Here is an 18854-nt window from a genome sequence, read left to right as displayed (position 1 = left end):
CTCCTGCAGAACCAAACGGGCCGTAAGTTCACGACAAGTGCTCACACATTTCATGCTGATGTCAAAGGTTGGATGTAAAGGAAGGCCCCTCTGCCTTCATCCCATGGCTCCTGGAGGAGGGCAAACTGCTCTTTTCCTGGACCCTTTTAAAAAAGCTCATGTCTAAGAGAATGTGACTTTGGAAGACACAATTCTGCATAGGGCAAGGAATGTGTGGGCTTCACTAGGCTTGTTTTGAGCCTGTTTACTTTCCTTCCTCCCTCTCTCTCTCCCTTCCCTCCCCTCTCTCCTTTCCTTCCTTCCTTCCTTCCTCCCCTCTCTTTCCTTTGTTCCTTCTTTCCTTCCCTCCTTCATGCCTTTTTTCCCAATACTTAGCAAACATTTATTGGGTACCTGCTGTGCACCAAGCATTATACCAGCATATTAGGGCTTTACAGATTAAAAACAAAAAAGCCACGTCATCCCTCAAAGGGCCCACAGTCGACGCAGCAGGGCACAGACCTTATAAAGAGACACATTCTCTGCTGCATGTAGTGGTAGACACTGTGCCCTGGCATGTTTAAAAGAAAGGACGAGAGACAGCAGGCAGGAAGGGCAGGGAAGATTTCTTGTAGGAAGTAGCTTCCTGAAGTGACTCAACGCATGAGTACAGAGCGATGCGGAGCCAGTTAGGAAAGGCCGCTGCACGCATGGAGGGCGGCACAGACAAGGCGACAGGCGAGGATTCAGTTGCTGCAAAAGACCAGCAAGCAATTCCGCATTGCTGGGTCATCGGAGATAAGGCTCAGACAGGTAGGGATGGAGGCTGGAAAGGTAAGCCAGGCTCAGCTCATGTGGACCCTCTCCTCCAGGTTTAGTAGCTTAGACCTCACCAGGCAGGAGATGGGGCACAGCCCCAGCAGGCTTCTTCACGAGGGACACGGTCAGACGTGGGTTTTGGATGCGTTGCTCCCAAGCAAAAAGTCACATGTGCACGTTGAGTGCAGGGACCAGCGAGTCCACATGACTAATTAACTCCTACTCACCTTTGTCCCAGATTTTCTTGGGTCACCTGGAAGTAATTCTATCTCTCACCTTCCCCCCATTATTCTTTAATACTGTACCCTACTGTGTCCTTCTTAGCACCATCCAAGCAATACTTACACAATTATTTGTGTGTTTACTTTGTAAATATCTACCCATTTCTAGACTGGAGGCTCCATGAGGTCAGGCATGAATTCTGTATGATCAGTTCCAGGAAAGTGTTTGGCATGTGGTGGGTACTCAGCACATATACACTGAATGGATACACGAATACATGGATGTGTGAATGCTAGGATGGCTAGGAAGGTACTGGTTAGGTAAATATTTAGGAGGTAAAAATGCCATGGTTTGGTGAGTCCTCCGTATGGGGAGAATGGAAGAAGCTGAAGGCCCTTAGTTAATTCATGGGGCATATATTAATTGAATGCCTAATCCAATTTAATAATGAACAAAACAGACATGGTCCTGCCCCCATCACGAAGCTTTCAATCTGGTGGGCGAGACAGTCGCTACTCCTGTGTGTGTATAATCATGCAAATGAATGTAAAATTAAAATTTGAATGAACGCCAGGCAGGAAAGGTAAGGGACATTGGTCGAGATTGTCTAAACACAGGCCCTAACCTTCTCGGTAGGATAAAGCAAAGCCACCCAGCCCAAGTGACTGCGCTAAGCTATACAGGACGGGTAGGAGTTAACTAGATAAGAGGGGAAGACAAGAGTTCAGGCAGAGGGAACAGCATGTGCAAAAGCCCCAAGGGAGAAGGACGCGCTACTAGCTCTGAAGTCATGCAGAAGGCCAATGAGGGTGCAGGGTGGTGTGGTGCAAGGTGGCATGAGGTGATGCCAAAGGGCAGGTTCTATGCTTGTGCGGCAGCTCGTGATGTTCCCAACCAAGACAGCACTAGCAAGGAGACTCCTCATCACCCAACAGGAGATTTCCAATAGGAAACTGAACATAAACGTAGGGGGACAGCTCTGGGCTGGAGATCCCGGGGATGCCCACAGGGCCATCAGTGCATGGGTAGTAGGGAAAACAGTGGGAGTGGGGGTGATCGCCAGAGACGACCGTCTAGAGTGGGCGCAGCACTGGGGTTTAAGAAAAGCCTGAAAAATAGACACATCTAATTGAACAAAGGAGGGAGGAGAACCCCAGTAAAGAGAAACAAAAGCAGGTCTGAAGGTATGAGGAACCAGGAGACAACATTGTCACAGAAACGTCCTCAAGGAGGAGAACGTCACACCCACACCACTCCCCTTCTACCCAGTACTGAGTGTCTGAGTACATGCTCAGCCCGAGGGGTGGCAGGGTAACCAATGAGCAGCCAGGAAGGAAATGAAAAGAAATGGGAACAGCAAGTATGACTACTTCTTGAGAAATCTGGTCTAAAACAATAGTAAGAAAAAAGTTCACAGTCAAGGGGAGAATATTGGGGGGAGGGGGCAGGGGTGGGGAGGCAACATAGGTGAATTTCATTGTGTTTGTAGGCCCAGGGGAAAGACCTCGTAGAAAGGGAGAGGTAAATAACATAAAAGAAATATGAGGATAATTTATGGAGTGGCGTTCCAGAACAGGTAGAAGGGTGATGGGGTCAATGCGAAATGAAGGAGAGGCATAAGCCGCAGCTTTAGCCAGCTACTGTCTCTCGGCTCCAGTTAGCCTGGGGAGGAGAGGGGCAAGGCCCCGATACCAAGGCCATGCAGCAGGTCGGGGCTGAAGGCAGATGCGGAGTGTTGCTTCTCCGCGTGCCCGCCCCTTCTGTGCTGCAGCAAGGCCTGGGTGCCTGGGTGACCCATAGCCATGGGTGCCGGCGCGATCCGGTGTGCACGCCCGCGGTGGGAGGTGGAACGAGAGGTTGGAACGCTAGGTTTCCGTGGTCCTGGAACATTTTCTCTAGGAGTGGTATGAGGCAGAGACCCTGGCCTTTATTCCAGAAAGGCACCGGGCCAAGGGGAGCAGCTGGGAGGTTACAGTGGGAGACCACCTGCCTGGGAGCAAGCGCACGGCGGGGTTGGGGGGGGCAGCGGCGGAGGGGATGACAACATCACCAGGCTAAGTACGTCAGAGCCTGCTTCACGGCAAGGCCATTCCTTTGTGCAAGGGGAGTAGGCACCGTGTGATCTAAAGGACACCTCAAGGCAGCCACCACCCCTCCCGTGATAGTCCTGCCACCTTGCCACCCTTTGGAGCTAAAGCAAAAACCCCCAGGTAGTTAAGGGGAAATTTTTCCAGAACAACCCATTGAACCAGTGTGTCACTCTGGACTGGGCAGAGGCGTGAGGAACGAGACAGGAAGAAAGAGGAACGTACTGGAGTCGGCCACTTAGGGATCCTACCGTGGGGAGTCTGCACAGTGGCTGCACACCGGGCCCTCACATTTGGAAAGCATTTTTCTGTCACATGTATATATGGAAGCATTAATTAGACTTTTGTGACAGGTGCCAGGTAGACAAAGACAGGGCCTCTGCCCTTAAAGAGAATAAACAAAGAGACTAATTAATGTAATCAGTGCCATGATGGAGACTCGTATAGAGGACTATGGGGGCCCGGGAAAACTCTCCGTGTGCCTTAAGGGTGTGGGATTGGTGCCTGTAACAGGAGTTTTGTACGATGAGCCTCTCTTTTCCTTCTACCATTCCTGCTCCTCAGAGCTCTATAAGGGGTGAAGAAATGACCAAAGAAAGCCCTAATTCCTCCCTACATGGTCACTTCTCCATAGTATACATCTCTGTTCAGCTGGGGCTTTGCAGGCTTCCAGACCCCTCACTGTAGAATAGTCCTCTCCGGCCCTGGGAAAGTTGGCATCCCTTTGTCTGAGGGCCTTCACACTCAGAACCTGCTAGTGTCCAGCCAGACAGGCTTGTCTTCCTCTTCCATACCCACAGCTCCCCACCCACGACGCTCCAGACCATGCAAAGGGCCTTTGCTTAGGAAGCTTCAAACCTCTTTCTGGTTCACACCTTCCCCCTAGCCCAACCAGGGGCTCCCACTCATTCCTGGCTTCCGGCCTCAAAGCCCACCCCGTCCACAGCATGGAAAGGTGGTCAACACAGTGGGCGGCCCAGCCCTTCCCGGTGCAGGAAGGAAGGCTGCACCCACCTCTGGGCATTTGGTGGTGACTCACCCAAAGGAGTCCACTCCCCCACACCGGACACAGGAAGGACAAAAGTCCTTCCATTACAGGGACTCAGCTCAAAACCTCAAACCATAGGGGCCATCGCCATCTTCAGCCAGCAGGCTCTTTCCAGACTCTGCTACCTGTCTGTCCTACACCACAGTAAGTGTCTTCCAATATCTTGAGAGCACCAAGACCTTGTGCATGGATTTATTTTCCTGTGGAAACTTCTTCCCCTGGTTACCTCCTAGTCATCCCTCCCTGCAACCTCCAACTGACCACTTATGGGCTCCCCTAGCACCTGAACTTAACCTCTCTCAAGAAACTTCTCCCTTAGCATGGTGATTCCCAATATATGTGATTGGATCCCCCGAAGATTGTAAGTTCCTTGAGGGCCAGTTTCTTGTCCTTTTCAAGATGGTTTCCTCAGTGCTTTGCACCCTCATGGCAGGTGCTTCATACATGAAGAAATGAAAACTATGATATACAAACAGTATGAATTATTATTCTTTAAAACTGGCGGGGCCGAGGTGGTAAGGGTACAAGTATTTAGTTCCTCTCTTGATTTTCTTTACCAGCCATCGTCCAGCCTAAACCAGTAGTTTGCGCCATATGGCCCCAGACAAGCGGCATCTGGAAACTTCCTAGAAACAAATTCTTGGTTCCATCCCAGACCTGCTGATTCAGACACTCAGGGCATTGGGCTCATCAGCCTATGATTTAACAAGCCCCCCAAGTGATTCCGATGCATGCTCAAGTTTGAGAACCACTGTTCCAGCCCTAAGGCCAAGCTTGGGGTCATAACATTCAACCATGTAAATATTAAAAATTAGAAGAATTTTGCACGAAATCAAGATTTTCAGCAAACCAAACACTCCTACATCCTCGTTTCCCCATCTTTCTATAGCAGTTGTTATAGGTCAGCAGCAGACACAGCAAGAAGTCCCATTCAATGGATGGGAACAGTAAGGCTGGGAAAAAAAAAACCACTTTCTCAAATGATAAAATTAAAACAGGCAGAGTCAATGCAGGAATCTGGCCCAATGTTCTTTGTACAGCAACACAGAGTCATTCAAAGCCAGTAAAATAAAATAAAGCACTAGATAATTTATAGTTTAAGGGCCAGAGGTATAAGTACCCCTTTCCCTTCACACTGATGCTGGATGATCTAATAAATAAGGTTTCAAGGAGGGTTCCTGAGGGCTTGGGTCTCTAAGGATCCTGATCAGTCCTTCAGGAAGATTTTGGACAATAGCCCACATAGCTTTTTCAATAGAGAGACAGACAGGGTTGGTTTTTTTTTTTTTTTTTTTAAGGCACAATACCCAATTCAGGTCACCCCAAAAATGGTGCTTGGTTTTTTAAACCTGCTACCTTTCTAGGGGTGAAGAACTCCACCTGTAGGAAACCTTGCTTCCAGATATAGAGGTCCTAGCACAAACACCTGAGGCTTGGTGGTTGAGGTGGCAGCCTAAGTTCTGGAAAATGGGGACAAAGCGGGCGGGTCTCAAGGTCTTGTCTGCGTTTGGGTGGCTGTCTGGCGCCCCCTTGTGTTCAGTGTCTGGACCCAAAGAGCCAAAAGACCACGAGGATGGAGTGAGGGTCAAACGGCTAAGCCATTCTCCAAGGATGGCCTGTGGCCGTGAGAAGCCAGTGGAAGGGGCTCAGAAGTGAGCCATCTGGGATGTCCTCCCAGCCCTTGTGGAAAAGCACTCGCTGGGACAAGCTGTATGGGACAGTGGAAATTGTGTCCAAGCTCACCCAATCGCCTCCACCAGGGAGATGGATCACTGTGTCCCTCCTGCTGGGTATTTGGCCAGCAGGCTTGTTCCTCCTGACTTAGTGCCCAGGCCAGAGACTTATAGCCTCTTTTTTTCTTTTAAGAGAAATTGACTGTTCTGCCGAAGCCAGCTTGGGCCCCCGAGGAGACATGGCAAGGCGGTTCTGAATGTGCTAAGTCCGTGGGCAGTAATGGGCACTGTGTGCCCACCCTCGGCCATAAAGAGTCCTTAACGGGCTCACACAGAAGGCTTGGGGCTGGCTCTTCCTCCTCGCCTACCCCCTCCCCCTGACTCTTACCCCTGCAGCTCTACCATCCCAGCCAGACCACCAAATCACGCCCTCGTATGAAAAGGGGTCCTTCATGCCCGGATCGTGGCACCCTGAGCACAGGCTGCAGGGCCAAGGTTCCAGGGTTGGTTCTGGCCATAGAACAGGGCTCAACCCAAGAAGCACTGATGGAAGCCTTAATCCTTGGCCAGAGCCTGGCAGCGCCTCATACAGGCTGAGTCACAAAGTCATGGAAAGCAGGTCACTCACACCCTCCAAGCCCCAGTCTCTTCATCAACAAAAGGGCGATCTTAGCCCCAGAATGAGCCCTGCCTGGGTCACCAGATTTGCAAGATTTGAGAAGGTTGGTAAATCTAACGGGCAAGCACCTTCTTGCCTCTAAGCCTTTGCACATGCTGTTCCCACTGCCTGGAACAGTTTTCTCCCTTCCCTCCTTCCCTTGGTGAACACCTCTTTACCTTCAGTCAAAGTGTAGACTTCTCCAGGAACCCTTCTAGAGTCCCTAAGCCTGGGCTTGGTCCTCTCCAGTGGTCCGCATAACCCCCTACTTGGCCCTGGCCCCAGCAGTGGTCACGTGGTCGGGTGATTGGCTGTTTGTTGGTCTGGGCCCTCACTTTAGTAAACCCCATGAGACAAGAACAGAGATCACACCCGCCTTATTCACCTGGGCACCTGCAGGACCTGGTAGATTGCCTGGCACATGTAGGCACTCAGTACATACATGCTTGACTAGGTAGATGGGCTCAGAATGAAACACAGGCTGGGGCCAGGGGGCAGAGGGCAAGGCAGCAAGGCAGCTAAGGAACATGCACACACATCCACGGCACGTCCATGTTCTGCACAACAGCTTGCAGCCCGCCATGTCACGTCCCTGGAACCTCTGCGAACGCATGCCGGGGAGATCTCTGCCCGCCCTTGTAGTGCTCTGGCCTGTTAGAGAGAGAAGCCATGGGATCACTAGGGCTGGGAGCCCATGGACAAGGCCTGGGCCCACTCTGCCTCAGCTCAACCACAGAAGCTCTGCTTTTGTTTGTTGGTGTTTGTGTTTCTCAATGCACTTGTGCTGATAAAATCTGGCTCTGTGTTAAGAAGAAAGACAAAGACAAACGTAAAGACCACTGGTTTAGTCTATGCCCTCGTTCTATAGATAAGAAAAGGAGAGCCAGCATCACACAGCTCAGCATCAGAGTAGGAAGACCCTGCACCTCCAACTCTTTATATACTTTTTGGAGGGAGGGAAGAAGGTGGGGAGTTAGTTGTTATTCAGAGTGAAGGGCTGAAGGTCTGAGAGGAGACTGAGCAGGCCCAAGCAGTCCCCAGATTGCAATGTGTCCCTCCAGCATCATATGTGACCCTCCCCAACGGGAGCTAGCCTCCCTCTGCAATGGGGGAGAGGAGGCGGTCCATCAGCAGGAGCACCAGAGGGCACGCTGGTGAGAGTTCACACGCACACCGTCGCGCATGCACACCGCACCCACACTCAAGGGCTAATTCCCACCCCCCTGCCCTGCCCGGCCCTGATAGCTGTTCCTGGGACTACTGTCTTCTTAGGCCACGGAGGGCTGAACCAGCTGGGAGGGGCCTTTGTGAACGGCAGACCCCTGCCTGAAGTGGTGCGTCAACGCATCGTGGACCTGGCCCACCAGGGCGTGCGGCCCTGTGACATCTCCCGCCAGCTCCGAGTCAGCCATGGCTGTGTCAGCAAGATCCTTGGCAGGTAAGCACGAAATTCACCACGTGCCACCTTCCCTGCAGGGCTTGCCTGGAGCGGCCCACCTGGCAGCCACGCCCCTGCCCCCGGGGCACTCGGTCTTTCAGATGTCCAGCTTCCGTCCCCCCGCCCTGCCCCCGTGGTGCTTCCGGGCCTCCCCGCCCACTGCTCTTCTGTTATTTTCCTGTCATTGCTTCCTTCTTTGTCCATTTCTCCTTCCTTTCATTTCTCCCTCTCGCTTTTCTCCTTTGCCCCATCTCTCGTTTTTAGGGGCTTCTCTACTCCTAAAGCAGGAGAATCCTCCCCAAAGCACCCCACCTCCACCCTGGCTGAGACCAAGGGAAATGGAGCCATTAGGAAGGGGACACAAGATCAGAGGTGACTCCTGCAGTCTAACCCCCCGCATGAGGGATGTCTGAGGGTGCTTCTCAAAATTAATTCCCAGAGCACCTGCCACGGAAGCACCAGGGTTCCTTGATGAGATGTAGATCCTTAAGGCCTGGTCCAGACCTACATATAAATCACAGCATCCCCTCCGGGAGCCAGGCCTGGGTGCTGTGATTTTTAGGAGATGACCATGTACCAGTCATGAACACTCACTCCAGAGCAGTGGTTCATCACCCTGGCTGCACATTAGAGTCACTTAGGGAAACTTAATTTAAAAAAAAAATTATGTCTAGGCCCCAGCCCACACCCACTAAAGCAGAACTTTAGGAGAACGGGCCCAAGTTTTTGTATAATGTTAAGGCTCCTTCAAGGGATTCAATTTTCTGTAGCCAGAGTTGAGGACCACTGACCCAAAGGTTCAGGAAGGACCAGGAGCAGCAAAGCCCTGCGTCTGGGCTGACACAGCACAGTCTGGAGAGCGACTCTCCAAATGCCCCTGCCCTGGGGGACTGGGGGCTTGGCGTCGGCTCAGTGCACCTGTCTCCCTCACCCAGCTCACAGGTGGGTTCAGCAGGAGTTCTGGTTTAAAGAGTCAAAGGGACCTGACTGTAGCTGAACTGCGGAGAGTCCTGGCTTCCTGACTAAAGTTGCCAATGGCAAGGGCACTCCCTGGTTCGGGTCAGGAGAGAGGCTCCCAAGATGGGCTGCAGTGTCCCCGAGAGCTGAGCCTGGGATGGCTATGACAGACAAGCAGAGTTTTAAAGAACCAGACTTTATTCTGTGGTAGAGGAGACCAGAGAGTTTCCACCACAAAGAGGGGAAAGCTATCCTGACATAAGTCACGGATCTACCAAAGCAGCTGGCTGGGGGCTCGGGGGAGAGGAAAAGTGGATAGCTTGGGACAGCAGGCTTGGCTTAAGGGGTCGGACATGGCCAGGGATCCAGGCCAGGCTGGCATTCCAGAGTCCAGGAAGAATAGCTTCCACCTGAACCATGTAATCTGGTAGAAAACCAGTGGCCAGCTGGGAGGTGGTGGCTGGGGGAGAAGGTAGGGGAGCAAAGGTGAACCAGTAAGACAGAGCAGAGGGCCCAACCATCCAAACTAGCTTCCTGGGGAGGGGGAAAGCCAGGATGGCCAAGAATGGTGAGTCAAGCTTTAACCCCAGAAAGCGGCGTAGAGAAACCCACCACTGTGAACCTATATGTACGCACGGAGCATGTGCAGCAAAACCTCCTTTCTAAGAAGGGAAATCGCTCTTGTGCCGAAGGTGGCTCTGGCAGGAGCTCAGATGCAGGAGACTGGCAGGAGGGAAAGAGAGAGAAGCCAGGTGTCCAGGGTGAAGTCTTTAGCAGAGGGCTCTGGTTTGTCAGCAGCGTAAACGTACTCATGCAAGGGAAACAGACAGTGCCAAGAACATCAAGTGTCTGAGGCCAGCCCTGGGGGTGCATTTTACCCCCTGAAGCCTTAGAGAGGAACAAGAGTCTCTGGCTAAGTCCCTGCCCGAAGACCCCACCTGCTTATTGGGTAATTCTTTGGGGTTCTCTATTGGAGTAGGTACTACGAGACCGGCAGCATCCGGCCTGGAGTGATAGGGGGCTCCAAGCCCAAGGTGGCCACCCCCAAGGTGGTGGAGAAGATTGGAGACTATAAGCGGCAGAACCCCACCATGTTTGCCTGGGAGATCCGAGACCGGCTCCTGGCGGAGGGTGTCTGTGACAATGACACTGTGCCCAGTGTCAGCTCCATCAACAGGTGAGAGGGACTCAGCAGCCAGGGTTGGGGGGGGCGTGGGGGGCAGGGCACCTGGGCTTTGGGGGAACCATGACGGAGACCCAAAGAAGGGCCTGGCTTGGGTGGAACAGAACCTAGGAAGGGGCCTCCTGCTGAAGAATTAAGCAGGAAGCACCCCAGGCGCCGTGGGGCAGGTATCACACCTCCCCACTGCTCTGCGACACTCCCGCCCCCACCCCACCCCACCCCACCCGACCCCGGGTTGTACTTCGCCAGTTTCCTTCCTCACACGCTATATCCTCTTTCATTCAATAAAAGAATCTCAAAGTGACCTTTTCCTGGGCCACATGACCCCTAACCTGGCCCTCATTCAAGCATTCACTCAATTGTTTGGTCTTTCAATTATTCACTCACAGCCTCAATCAATCATTTACTCACTCATTCATTCCTATATACGTAATTCACTCATAATGTGCTAGGCCCTGGGAACACACAATCCTTGTCCTTGTGGAGCTTATAGTCTAGTGAGAAGATAGACACTAATCAAGTACTAATCAAGTGCCCACATACACAATTGTAAAAATGCAGCTCTAAGTCCTCCTAAGGAGAGGGACATGAGGTATGTGAGTTAGCATAGGGTGCTTGGTTTAGGAAGGAATGAAAAGATGTCCCTGAGTAAGAAACAATGAATAAGAGTTAACTAGGTGAAAAGGGGAGCCAAAGGAGCTTGGAGACAGCATATGCAAAGGCCCTGTGGCTCACAGATCTTAGACAAGAAGCTGAAAGAAAGCCAGCAGATAGAAGGGGAGCACGAGGTAGGTGAGGTGGAAATGTCAGCAAAAACTGCCCTTTAGAGGCTGGTGGCCATGTCACATATTCTTGCCTGTGACCTATAAGAAACTTGGCAGACTGTAAGCAGGAGGCTGACTTGCATTTCAAAAAGTCCACTCTGGTTACAATAGGGAGAATAGATTAGAAAGGGTCAAGAGCAGATAGGGGTGGGCCAGTGAGTGATCCCGGGGGGGGGGGGGGGGGGGGGGGGGCGGGGGGGGGGGGGGGTGGTGGAGAGAGCTGGTGGTGGCCTGCATTATGTTGCTGACAGTGACATGCAGAGAGGAGTCGATGCTGGAGAGGTTTACAAGGTCAAACCCACAGAACCTCATGATGGCTTTGATAGAGGAGGGGGGAGGCAGATGTAAAGCTCCACCTATATTTCCACCTTGAGTGACCAGTGGAACTGATCACGAAACAGAACACTGGGAAGGACCAGGTGTGAGGAGTGAGGTCAGGGGTTTGATTTTAGACAGGTTGTAGTCGAGGTGCCTCTAAGATACCCAAGTGAGCTCTCAAAAAGGCACAGGATCCGGGGCCGCGTGAGTCCTATTTCCTCCTCTTCTCTCTAACAGCCCTTCTCATCTTCCTTACAGAATCATCCGGACCAAAGTGCAGCAACCGTTCAACCTCCCCATGGACAGCTGCGTGGCCACCAAGTCCCTGAGCCCAGGACATACGCTGAGTGAGTGCTGATGTGCTGGCATGCTCAACGTCGCACACGCACACCCACCTGCAAACCCGTAGTCACACACACACCCACACAGACACACCCCCGGCGTGGACTGAGCCCTTCTGCAGGGACAAAGCCTCACTGGGTCCCAGGAAAGATGCACTGACATACTTAGGGGTGGCGACACTTCAGGCAGCCTCGACTCCAAGATACCCTCCTGCCAGTGGGCTCTGAGGGGTGTCCCCTGCATATGCTGACCCTCTCCCTCTCATCCCACTGCAGTCCCCAGCTCAGCCGTAACGCCCCCAGAGTCACCCCAGTCAGACTCTCTGGGCTCCACCTACTCCATCAACGGGCTCCTGGGGATCGCTCAGCCTGGCAGCGACAGCAAGAGGAAAATGGACGACAGTGAGTGTTGGGGAACCAGAGGGCAGGTTGGGGGTGCAGGAGGGCGGTCTGCTCAGGCTCCAAGGAGACTGGTGGCTCCGGACTTTGCAGGTGCCGGCGACTCCCGCCTACAGCACATGGCCTGCCCTAAGCTGGCCACAGTCACCCGGCCCGGAGCCGGATCCTTCCCGTCCCTCTGCAGCCCGAGTCTGCCCCTCCACTCTGGCCTGGGGCATGGGTAGCTGGGTCCCCTGAAAGCTTTCTCCCTGCCTGGGGATGCCAGGTGACCAGGACAGCTGCCGGCTGAGTATCGACTCCCAGGGCAGCAGCAGCGGGCCCCGCAAGCACCTGCGCACGGACGCCTTCAGCCAGCACCACCTTGAGCCGCTCGAGTGCCCATTCGAGAGGCAGCACTACCCGGAGGCCTACGCCTCCCCCAGCCACACCAAAGGCGAGCAGGTGAGCAGCCAGGTGAGCCCTGGAGCAGTGGTGGGCAGGGGCCCAGCAAAGCACAGTCTCTGGAAAACTCCTAGTCAGCCTGCAGTCTTGCCACCAAAGCAACTAGAAGCTGTGCCACTGGGCTCAGGGTGCATGCTGCATGCAGCTCCAAGTTGACACAGACTTTCTTTTACCAGATGCGGGCACCTTCCTCCTCTCCCCAGCCCTCTTGCCTTCCGTCACCCTTAGCCTCTGAGCTCCGCCCTTTCTGGAAGAGCACCACACCCAGGCCGTGCCATCCCTCTGTCCTCTGGGGCTTTCCCAGACCGCAGCGTCAGGTCCCACAGCTCTGAAGCGGCTGCTCAAAGCCTTACACCATGACCTCGACCAGCACCTCCAGCCTACCTCTGGCTGCTCACATCTGCACACCACTGATCTGCATTACTCACGCTCGCGAGCACGTCATGCTCGTTCACACCCCTCTGCACTGGCACACTGCATGCCCGCCCCGCAGAGCACCTTGCCTTCCACCTTTCTGCCTGGAAAAGTACCGCTTGGCCATTATGACTCAGCTCAAGCATCACTTACCCATGAATCATGCCCTGCCCCTCAGACATGCTTCATCTCTCCCTCGTCTGTGCTTCTGCCCGTCCAACACGCCACTCCAGTAACTTCTCACGGCGTACTCTAATTGTCCATGGGCAGGGGTGTAGGCAGTGGGTTTCATAAGGCAGGGCAGCATCTTGAAGCATCTTTTTTTTTTTTTTATCTCTGGCACCAACAAGGTGCCCCTCTTAGAATAGATACTCAGTAAAGGTGTATTGGTGAGTGAGCTGAGAAATCCAGAACAATAAATTGCAAGTTACAGGGGACTTTTTATTTCTAGTGCTCAGAATGGGTGAAATGGTTTACAGTGGGTCAGCTTCTGGGAAAAGCTAACAGAGATGTCACTGGTCTCCCCCCACCGAGCCCAGCAGAGACTCCACAACTCTGACAGAACTTCCAGGACCGTTGTTCCCTCCGTTCACACGCATCTGTCCCCAGTAGCCATGGCTTCCACCCCCCATCCCAGCTGAGGAATTCCCTTAGGGTGGCTCTGCTCACCCCACTTTGCTCACGCTGTCGTTTGATCCAGGAGTGAGGCAAGCCTTACGCCTTGAAAGTCTGAGCAGGACAATGTGGACGATGCCAGTAAGCAGCTGAACTGTCGCCAGGCACCGTCTGGGCTGCTGGGCCCACGCCAGCTCCGCAGCTGGGCAGGCAATCTGCGTCAGCGATTTTATCAGCCTGGGCCGCGGCCACCATGAGGGGGTGCAGAGAAAGCTGGCCGTCAGCAGACCTGGGGAGAGGCCCGGGGTGCTCATCTGAGAGGCAGCACATGGCTCCCGGAGGGAAGTGGGGCCGCAGGTGTGGGCTCGCTCACAGGGAGCCCACTCTGTGTGCAAGCCCCCGCCGTCCTGCAGAAACCCTGCTGCTGAGATGCTGAGCACCCGCTGGGTCCCAGGGCCACCTCCTGGCTCCATGGCTGAGCCCCCAGCGGGCCCTGCCTGATGACAGGGAGACCGAGACCAGCACCAAGCTGGCCCACGCGCATGGGAACCGTGGTCTTAGAGAGTCTTAGAGCCACAGGGACCTCGGGGACCATGGAGACCAGTCTTTGCATTTGTGTTTCGATAACCCAGGGCCAGGGAAGGTAGACAGAGCCTGGGGGAGCGAACGGTTGTGGAGCTCAGGTCCGCCGGCCCTGGTTTCATTCAGACTGGCCCACTGGCACCCTGTTTTTAGATACGATGCTTTTATGTCAGTTCTTACTCGAAGGCTGGAGAAACAGTTTGAAAACCATGGAACTGCTCCAACCTTTCGTCCTGTAGGTAAGGAAGCTGAGGCTCAGCAGTGTCCATCCATGATTCATTCCTCCCGCAGTCAGTCTTCTACTTGCTCATTCATTCACCCGGCTGGGTGGTGAGGGGCAGGGAGCATCCAGCCTGTGCCGAGGGCTCCTTGGGTCTGAGCCCCTGCCTTTCCTGCCCTTGGTGACTCGGACTGTGCTGTCGAAGGACACTGTGTGCTCTCGCCTGGGCCCAGGAAGGCCCTCTGGCCTGGGGAGCCGAGAGAGAGAAGCACAGGTCCGCACACCCGACCTCAGGATTGGGGGACGGCACAATCATCTTTCCTGTAAGATCAACAAGGGGGAAAGCATTCAACGGAAACGCCATGTGGCCTCACTCCTGGTTGCTATTTCACCACCAGGCATAGCTAGGAGTCACAGTGAGGTTCTTTGTCCTCTATTTTACAAGTGCAACAAGAACAGATCAGCAGAATGTGAATATTATGACACAGACTGAGAATTTTGCAGCATATGACTCTTCACAGAATTCACAAATAATAATACCTATTAGAGCAACATATTGGGCATTCTGTGCTAAGCACTGAATGTATGTATAAAAAAATCTCATGTAATCCTTACATCAGCCTGGTGATGCAGATTCTATTCTCCCTGTTATAAAGATGAGAAAGTCATGGCTCAGAGGGGTCGAGGAGCCCACAGCTACGTGGCTGGTCACTGCAGACCCAGGCCTCAAACTGGCCCTCGTGCTAGAGCATTATGCCACTCTGCACCCCAATTCAAGTTCAATCCCAGGAAGAAATCCAGCCATCACTGGGATGACTGGGGACTTTGGGAGGATTGGGGGATTTTTTTTTTTTTTTCCCCACTGAATTATCTGGATTTGGGAAAGCTATGGGATTTTGAGTAGGTATTTGTTATCAAATCAACACATCCATAAGGCATTTTAAACTTCTCTTACACTCTCTAGAAATTAGGTATTTTGCTCAATTTCATTAAGCCTGGCTCTAAGCAGCTCCACCCTGCCTTAAAGCAAGCCCCCCTCGGAATGCATGGAACCAGAGCACCATTAGTCAGTAATCTCGGCTACACGATAATGATGCCCTGGTGGCCTCTAGAATTGCCTGCAGCTTCCAAAAGTGCCTGGCAGGCAACCAGAAAGCGCCCAGGCCCCTTGGAGAACCCGGCTCCACGGAAATCCTTGGAAGTGACTGCCTTTAGTGGAGCTGTTATGTAACCGCGGAGCATTCCTTGATTTTACTGTTGCACACAGAGTGTATTTGTGACGTGTGACGCACTCGTGGGGGACAGGTGTGTGCTTGCGTGTGCTGTCTTGTCCCCTCGAGGGAGGGAGTCACGGGGAGGGGTAGTGCACGCTTGTCCATAACTGAACAAGGGAGAAAGAAAACCCCGCAGGTACTTGATCGAGTTTTTTTTTTTTCCTTAACGAAATTAACCCCAAGAATCACCTTCCAGCGGAAGCAGCGAATTTATATTGACTTGGATATAGAGGAGAGAAAGAAGACAGCCCCCTGTTCCGGTGCAGGGAGGGGCGGGGCATGTCTGCCGCTTCCCTGAAGGAAAGAGCACCTGGGGTGGTTTAGTACCTGTGTCATTCTTGCCTGGGGACTTGCCTCTCTGGGCTTCAGGCTCTCCACATATAAAACAGACACAACATCGCTTGCCCACGTCACAGGGCTGTTGGCGGTCAGTGGACAGGGTAACATGGGCAAAGCTCTCATGTGAGCTCTTTGCAAACAGACATGGTCATGACGTCATCCAGTTTAGCGCAGCATTTGGGAGCATGGACATGACAGCCGGACCCCTTGGGTTTCAATCCTGGCTCTGCCCCATAGGGGAACATGCCGGGTTTCGTGGCCTCCCTGTGGCTGTGCTTCCTATCTGGAGAGGAATAAATTAATGAATCGAGTGAAGCACTTAGAACCGCGCCACAGGCGGACTGCTCCGGCCCCGCGCCCTGTGGGTCCAGACCGTGTGGGGAGACAAGGAAGGAGGCGGCCAAGCAGCCAAGCCCTCAGGCCACCAGCCAGCTTCGAATCCCAGGGCTGCAGGAGGGGAAGCTGTGAGCCAGGGATGGGGCTGCGAGTGGAGTCGGAGAATAAGAAACATAAGAACCCATTAAACAGACTAAGTGGAGTCCAGCATGAGTGGAAAGAAGGGGACAGTGAAGAAGGGAGCATTTCTGCGGAGATTAGGTCTCAGGGTCCCTAGTGAGGCCTGCTGCCAGGGGCCTCTGTGCGCTGACTTCTCTTTTGTTCCCCAGGGCCTCTACCCGCTGCCCTTGCTCAACAGCGCCGCCCTGGACGACGGCAAGGCCACCCTGACCCCTTCCAACACACCCTTGGGGCGCAACCTCTCGACTCACCAGACCTACCCAGTGGTGGCAGGTACGATGCCTGAAATGTCCTGGGCCGCGTGGCCCCAGCTGCAGAGGGGCTGGAAGGCAGGGCGTGGCTGGCCCTGAGGAGGAGGGCGCTAGGGCCCGGGGCCTGCAGAGGAGAGGTGGGCTGTGCCGGTTGGGCCTCCAGGTAGGTCCAGAGGGTCCCGCCTTGTAGTAGCCCAGGGCCTTCTCGGCGCCTTCTCGCTCCCCCACCGCCGCGGGGGAGGGGAGGGGGCACACACTGTCCTTCCGCGCGCGCAGAGGCACAGCAGGGAGGCAGAGCTTCTCTCTCCCCCTCCCTCACTCACCCTGAGGACCCCGCGCAGCCCCTCCCGCCGCCCCCAGATTCAGAGAGGAACCGCCTGCCCCAGCGCCCCGCCCGCACCCCCCCACCCCCACATCTCATGGCTGGGTTCGTGCATGTGCCCACCCCATCATCTCACACCCCTCTCTCCTTGTTGTCTCCCTCCCTCCGGCAGATCCTCATTCACCCTTCGCCATAAAGCAGGAAACCCCCGAGGTGTCCAGTTCTAGCTCCACCCCTTCCTCTTTATCTAGCTCCGCCTTTTTGGATCTGCAGCAAGTCGGCTCCGGGGTCCCAGCCGGTGCCTCGGTCCCGCCCTTCAATGCCTTTCCCCATGCTGCCTCCGTGTACGGGCAGTTCACGGGCCAGGCGCTCCTCTCAGGTACGACAGGGAGGTCCCGGGCAGCTCTCGCGGGGGGCGGGAGGGGGGTCCTCAGGGCCGGCCACCAGCCCCCTGCTTTGGGGACCAGCCCCCTCTCTGGCCCTCAGTCCTGTCCACCATCACTCTATTCCCTCAATCTTCCTGCAACTTTTGGACGTGCCGAGATGTGGTGCTCCGTGCGGGCAAAGTCAGGCCGTGGGAGGGGCAGGCACTGTGGGGATGCCAGGAAGAGGGGTGCCTGGCTGATTTCTGGAACCTTGCCCCAAAGCCCCATGGACCAGCAGGGACCTTGAGGTCAGGAGCTGGGCAGTATAAAGCAGTGAGCCCTTGGTCTGGGTGAGAAATAAAAAAGAACTTTGGAGGGCAAAAAGTCATTGGCTTTTGTAACCAATTTCTGGGTCAAATTTCTAAAGAAAACAGGGTCCGTCCCCATTGGGTCTCCATCGTGTAGCTCTCCTTGTACCCAGCTTAACAGGGTCACCCTTGGAAAACAGTGAAGCAGAGTAACTCACCAACTGGAGAGATGGGAGAACAAGGGGACCTCCCATCAGGAACCTCCTTGGCCTCAAAACATTTAAAGCTGGAAGCACTCAGGAGCATCTAGAGCAAATCTCTCCTTATACTGATGGGAAACAGCCCCGGGAAGGAGAAGGGCCTGGTCAAGGTCCCTGAATAGGCATGTGGTGTCTGGCAGAGTGAAGGCTCAGCCTGCGTGCACCCCGAGTTACAAATCAAACTGGATGTCCCTGGCAGAAGGACATCAGCCCATCCAGCCAGGGCCTGGGCAGCAGCCGAAAGAGTCAGGGTGTCTGGCTTGGGCAGAAGGCCTGAAGTGGAGTGAGCAAAGGGAGCAGAGACCCATAATCGTCTTCAGATACCTGACGGGCTTCTTCAGAAATGGGACTATTTTAGATGTGGGCCCAAGGCATTGAACTAAAACCCATGGAGGAAGCCAGAAGTGAGCCAGTCCTTCTGGACCAGTGGTTTCAACTTGCTGGGCCTCAAAACACTCTCTTGAAATGACAGCTTTTATAGAAGCCAGGTATCCAGACCAGACAAATGAAGAGCTACTCTGTTTGAAGTAGGGACTCTGCCCCCTAAAAGCCCTTGGACTTGAAAACCGCCAAACCAGAAGAACAAGACCTCTACCTGCTCAGAGGGACCGCAGGGTTGTCTTATTCAAGTTCACAGACCCTGTCTTATAACTGACTCTACATTTTCTGACTGGCAGGCACCTGGGATTTTTATTCTCTGTGCATCCCCACATCTAATGTGGGAGGTCCTCTTGGAAGAGGTGGGCACAGAGGTAAAGGGTTAACAAAGGAAGTCCAGCGTGTGGGCAGAGAGGCAGTGTTTTTCGGGGTGTGGAGCAAGGAAGCTAATGTTGACTCAGAGTTCAAAATTTCAAAAGCGGGTGAAGTCAGCAGAGATGGGTCATTTGTTTTGACCAAAGTGATTAAAGGAGAAAAATCTGCGAGCTGAGTGGAATGATGTCAGCCAGAGAAAATGGGATGGCGGGGGGGGGGGGGGGGGGGGGGGGGGGGGGGGGGGGGGG

General features: G+C 54.0%; 1 protein-coding gene across 1 annotated transcript in view; it reads left to right on the top strand.

Annotated features, from left to right (window-relative positions):
- Positions 1-689: 689 nt before the first annotated feature.
- The window catches only part of PAX8 (paired box 8), a 31563-nt gene continuing 13398 nt past the window's right edge, over positions 690-18854 (top strand). The window contains exons 1-8 of the mRNA XM_032411185.1: positions 690-792; positions 7732-7924; positions 9861-10058; positions 11465-11553; positions 11824-11949; positions 12212-12387; positions 16497-16620; positions 17093-17299. Coding sequence (XP_032267076.1) covers positions 690-792; positions 7732-7924; positions 9861-10058; positions 11465-11553; positions 11824-11949; positions 12212-12387; positions 16497-16620; positions 17093-17299 — 1216 coding nt within the window. The remainder of the gene's footprint in view (positions 793-7731; positions 7925-9860; positions 10059-11464; positions 11554-11823; positions 11950-12211; positions 12388-16496; positions 16621-17092; positions 17300-18854) is intronic.

The sequence above is a fragment of the Phoca vitulina genome, unplaced genomic scaffold (assembly GCF_004348235.1).
Source record: "Phoca vitulina isolate PV1807 unplaced genomic scaffold, GSC_HSeal_1.0 scaffold12, whole genome shotgun sequence".
In the NCBI taxonomy this organism is placed as follows: Eukaryota; Metazoa; Chordata; class Mammalia; order Carnivora; family Phocidae; genus Phoca; species Phoca vitulina.
The sequence above is the reverse complement of the archived record's forward strand: the minus strand, read 5'-3'. Positions and strand labels throughout refer to the sequence as shown.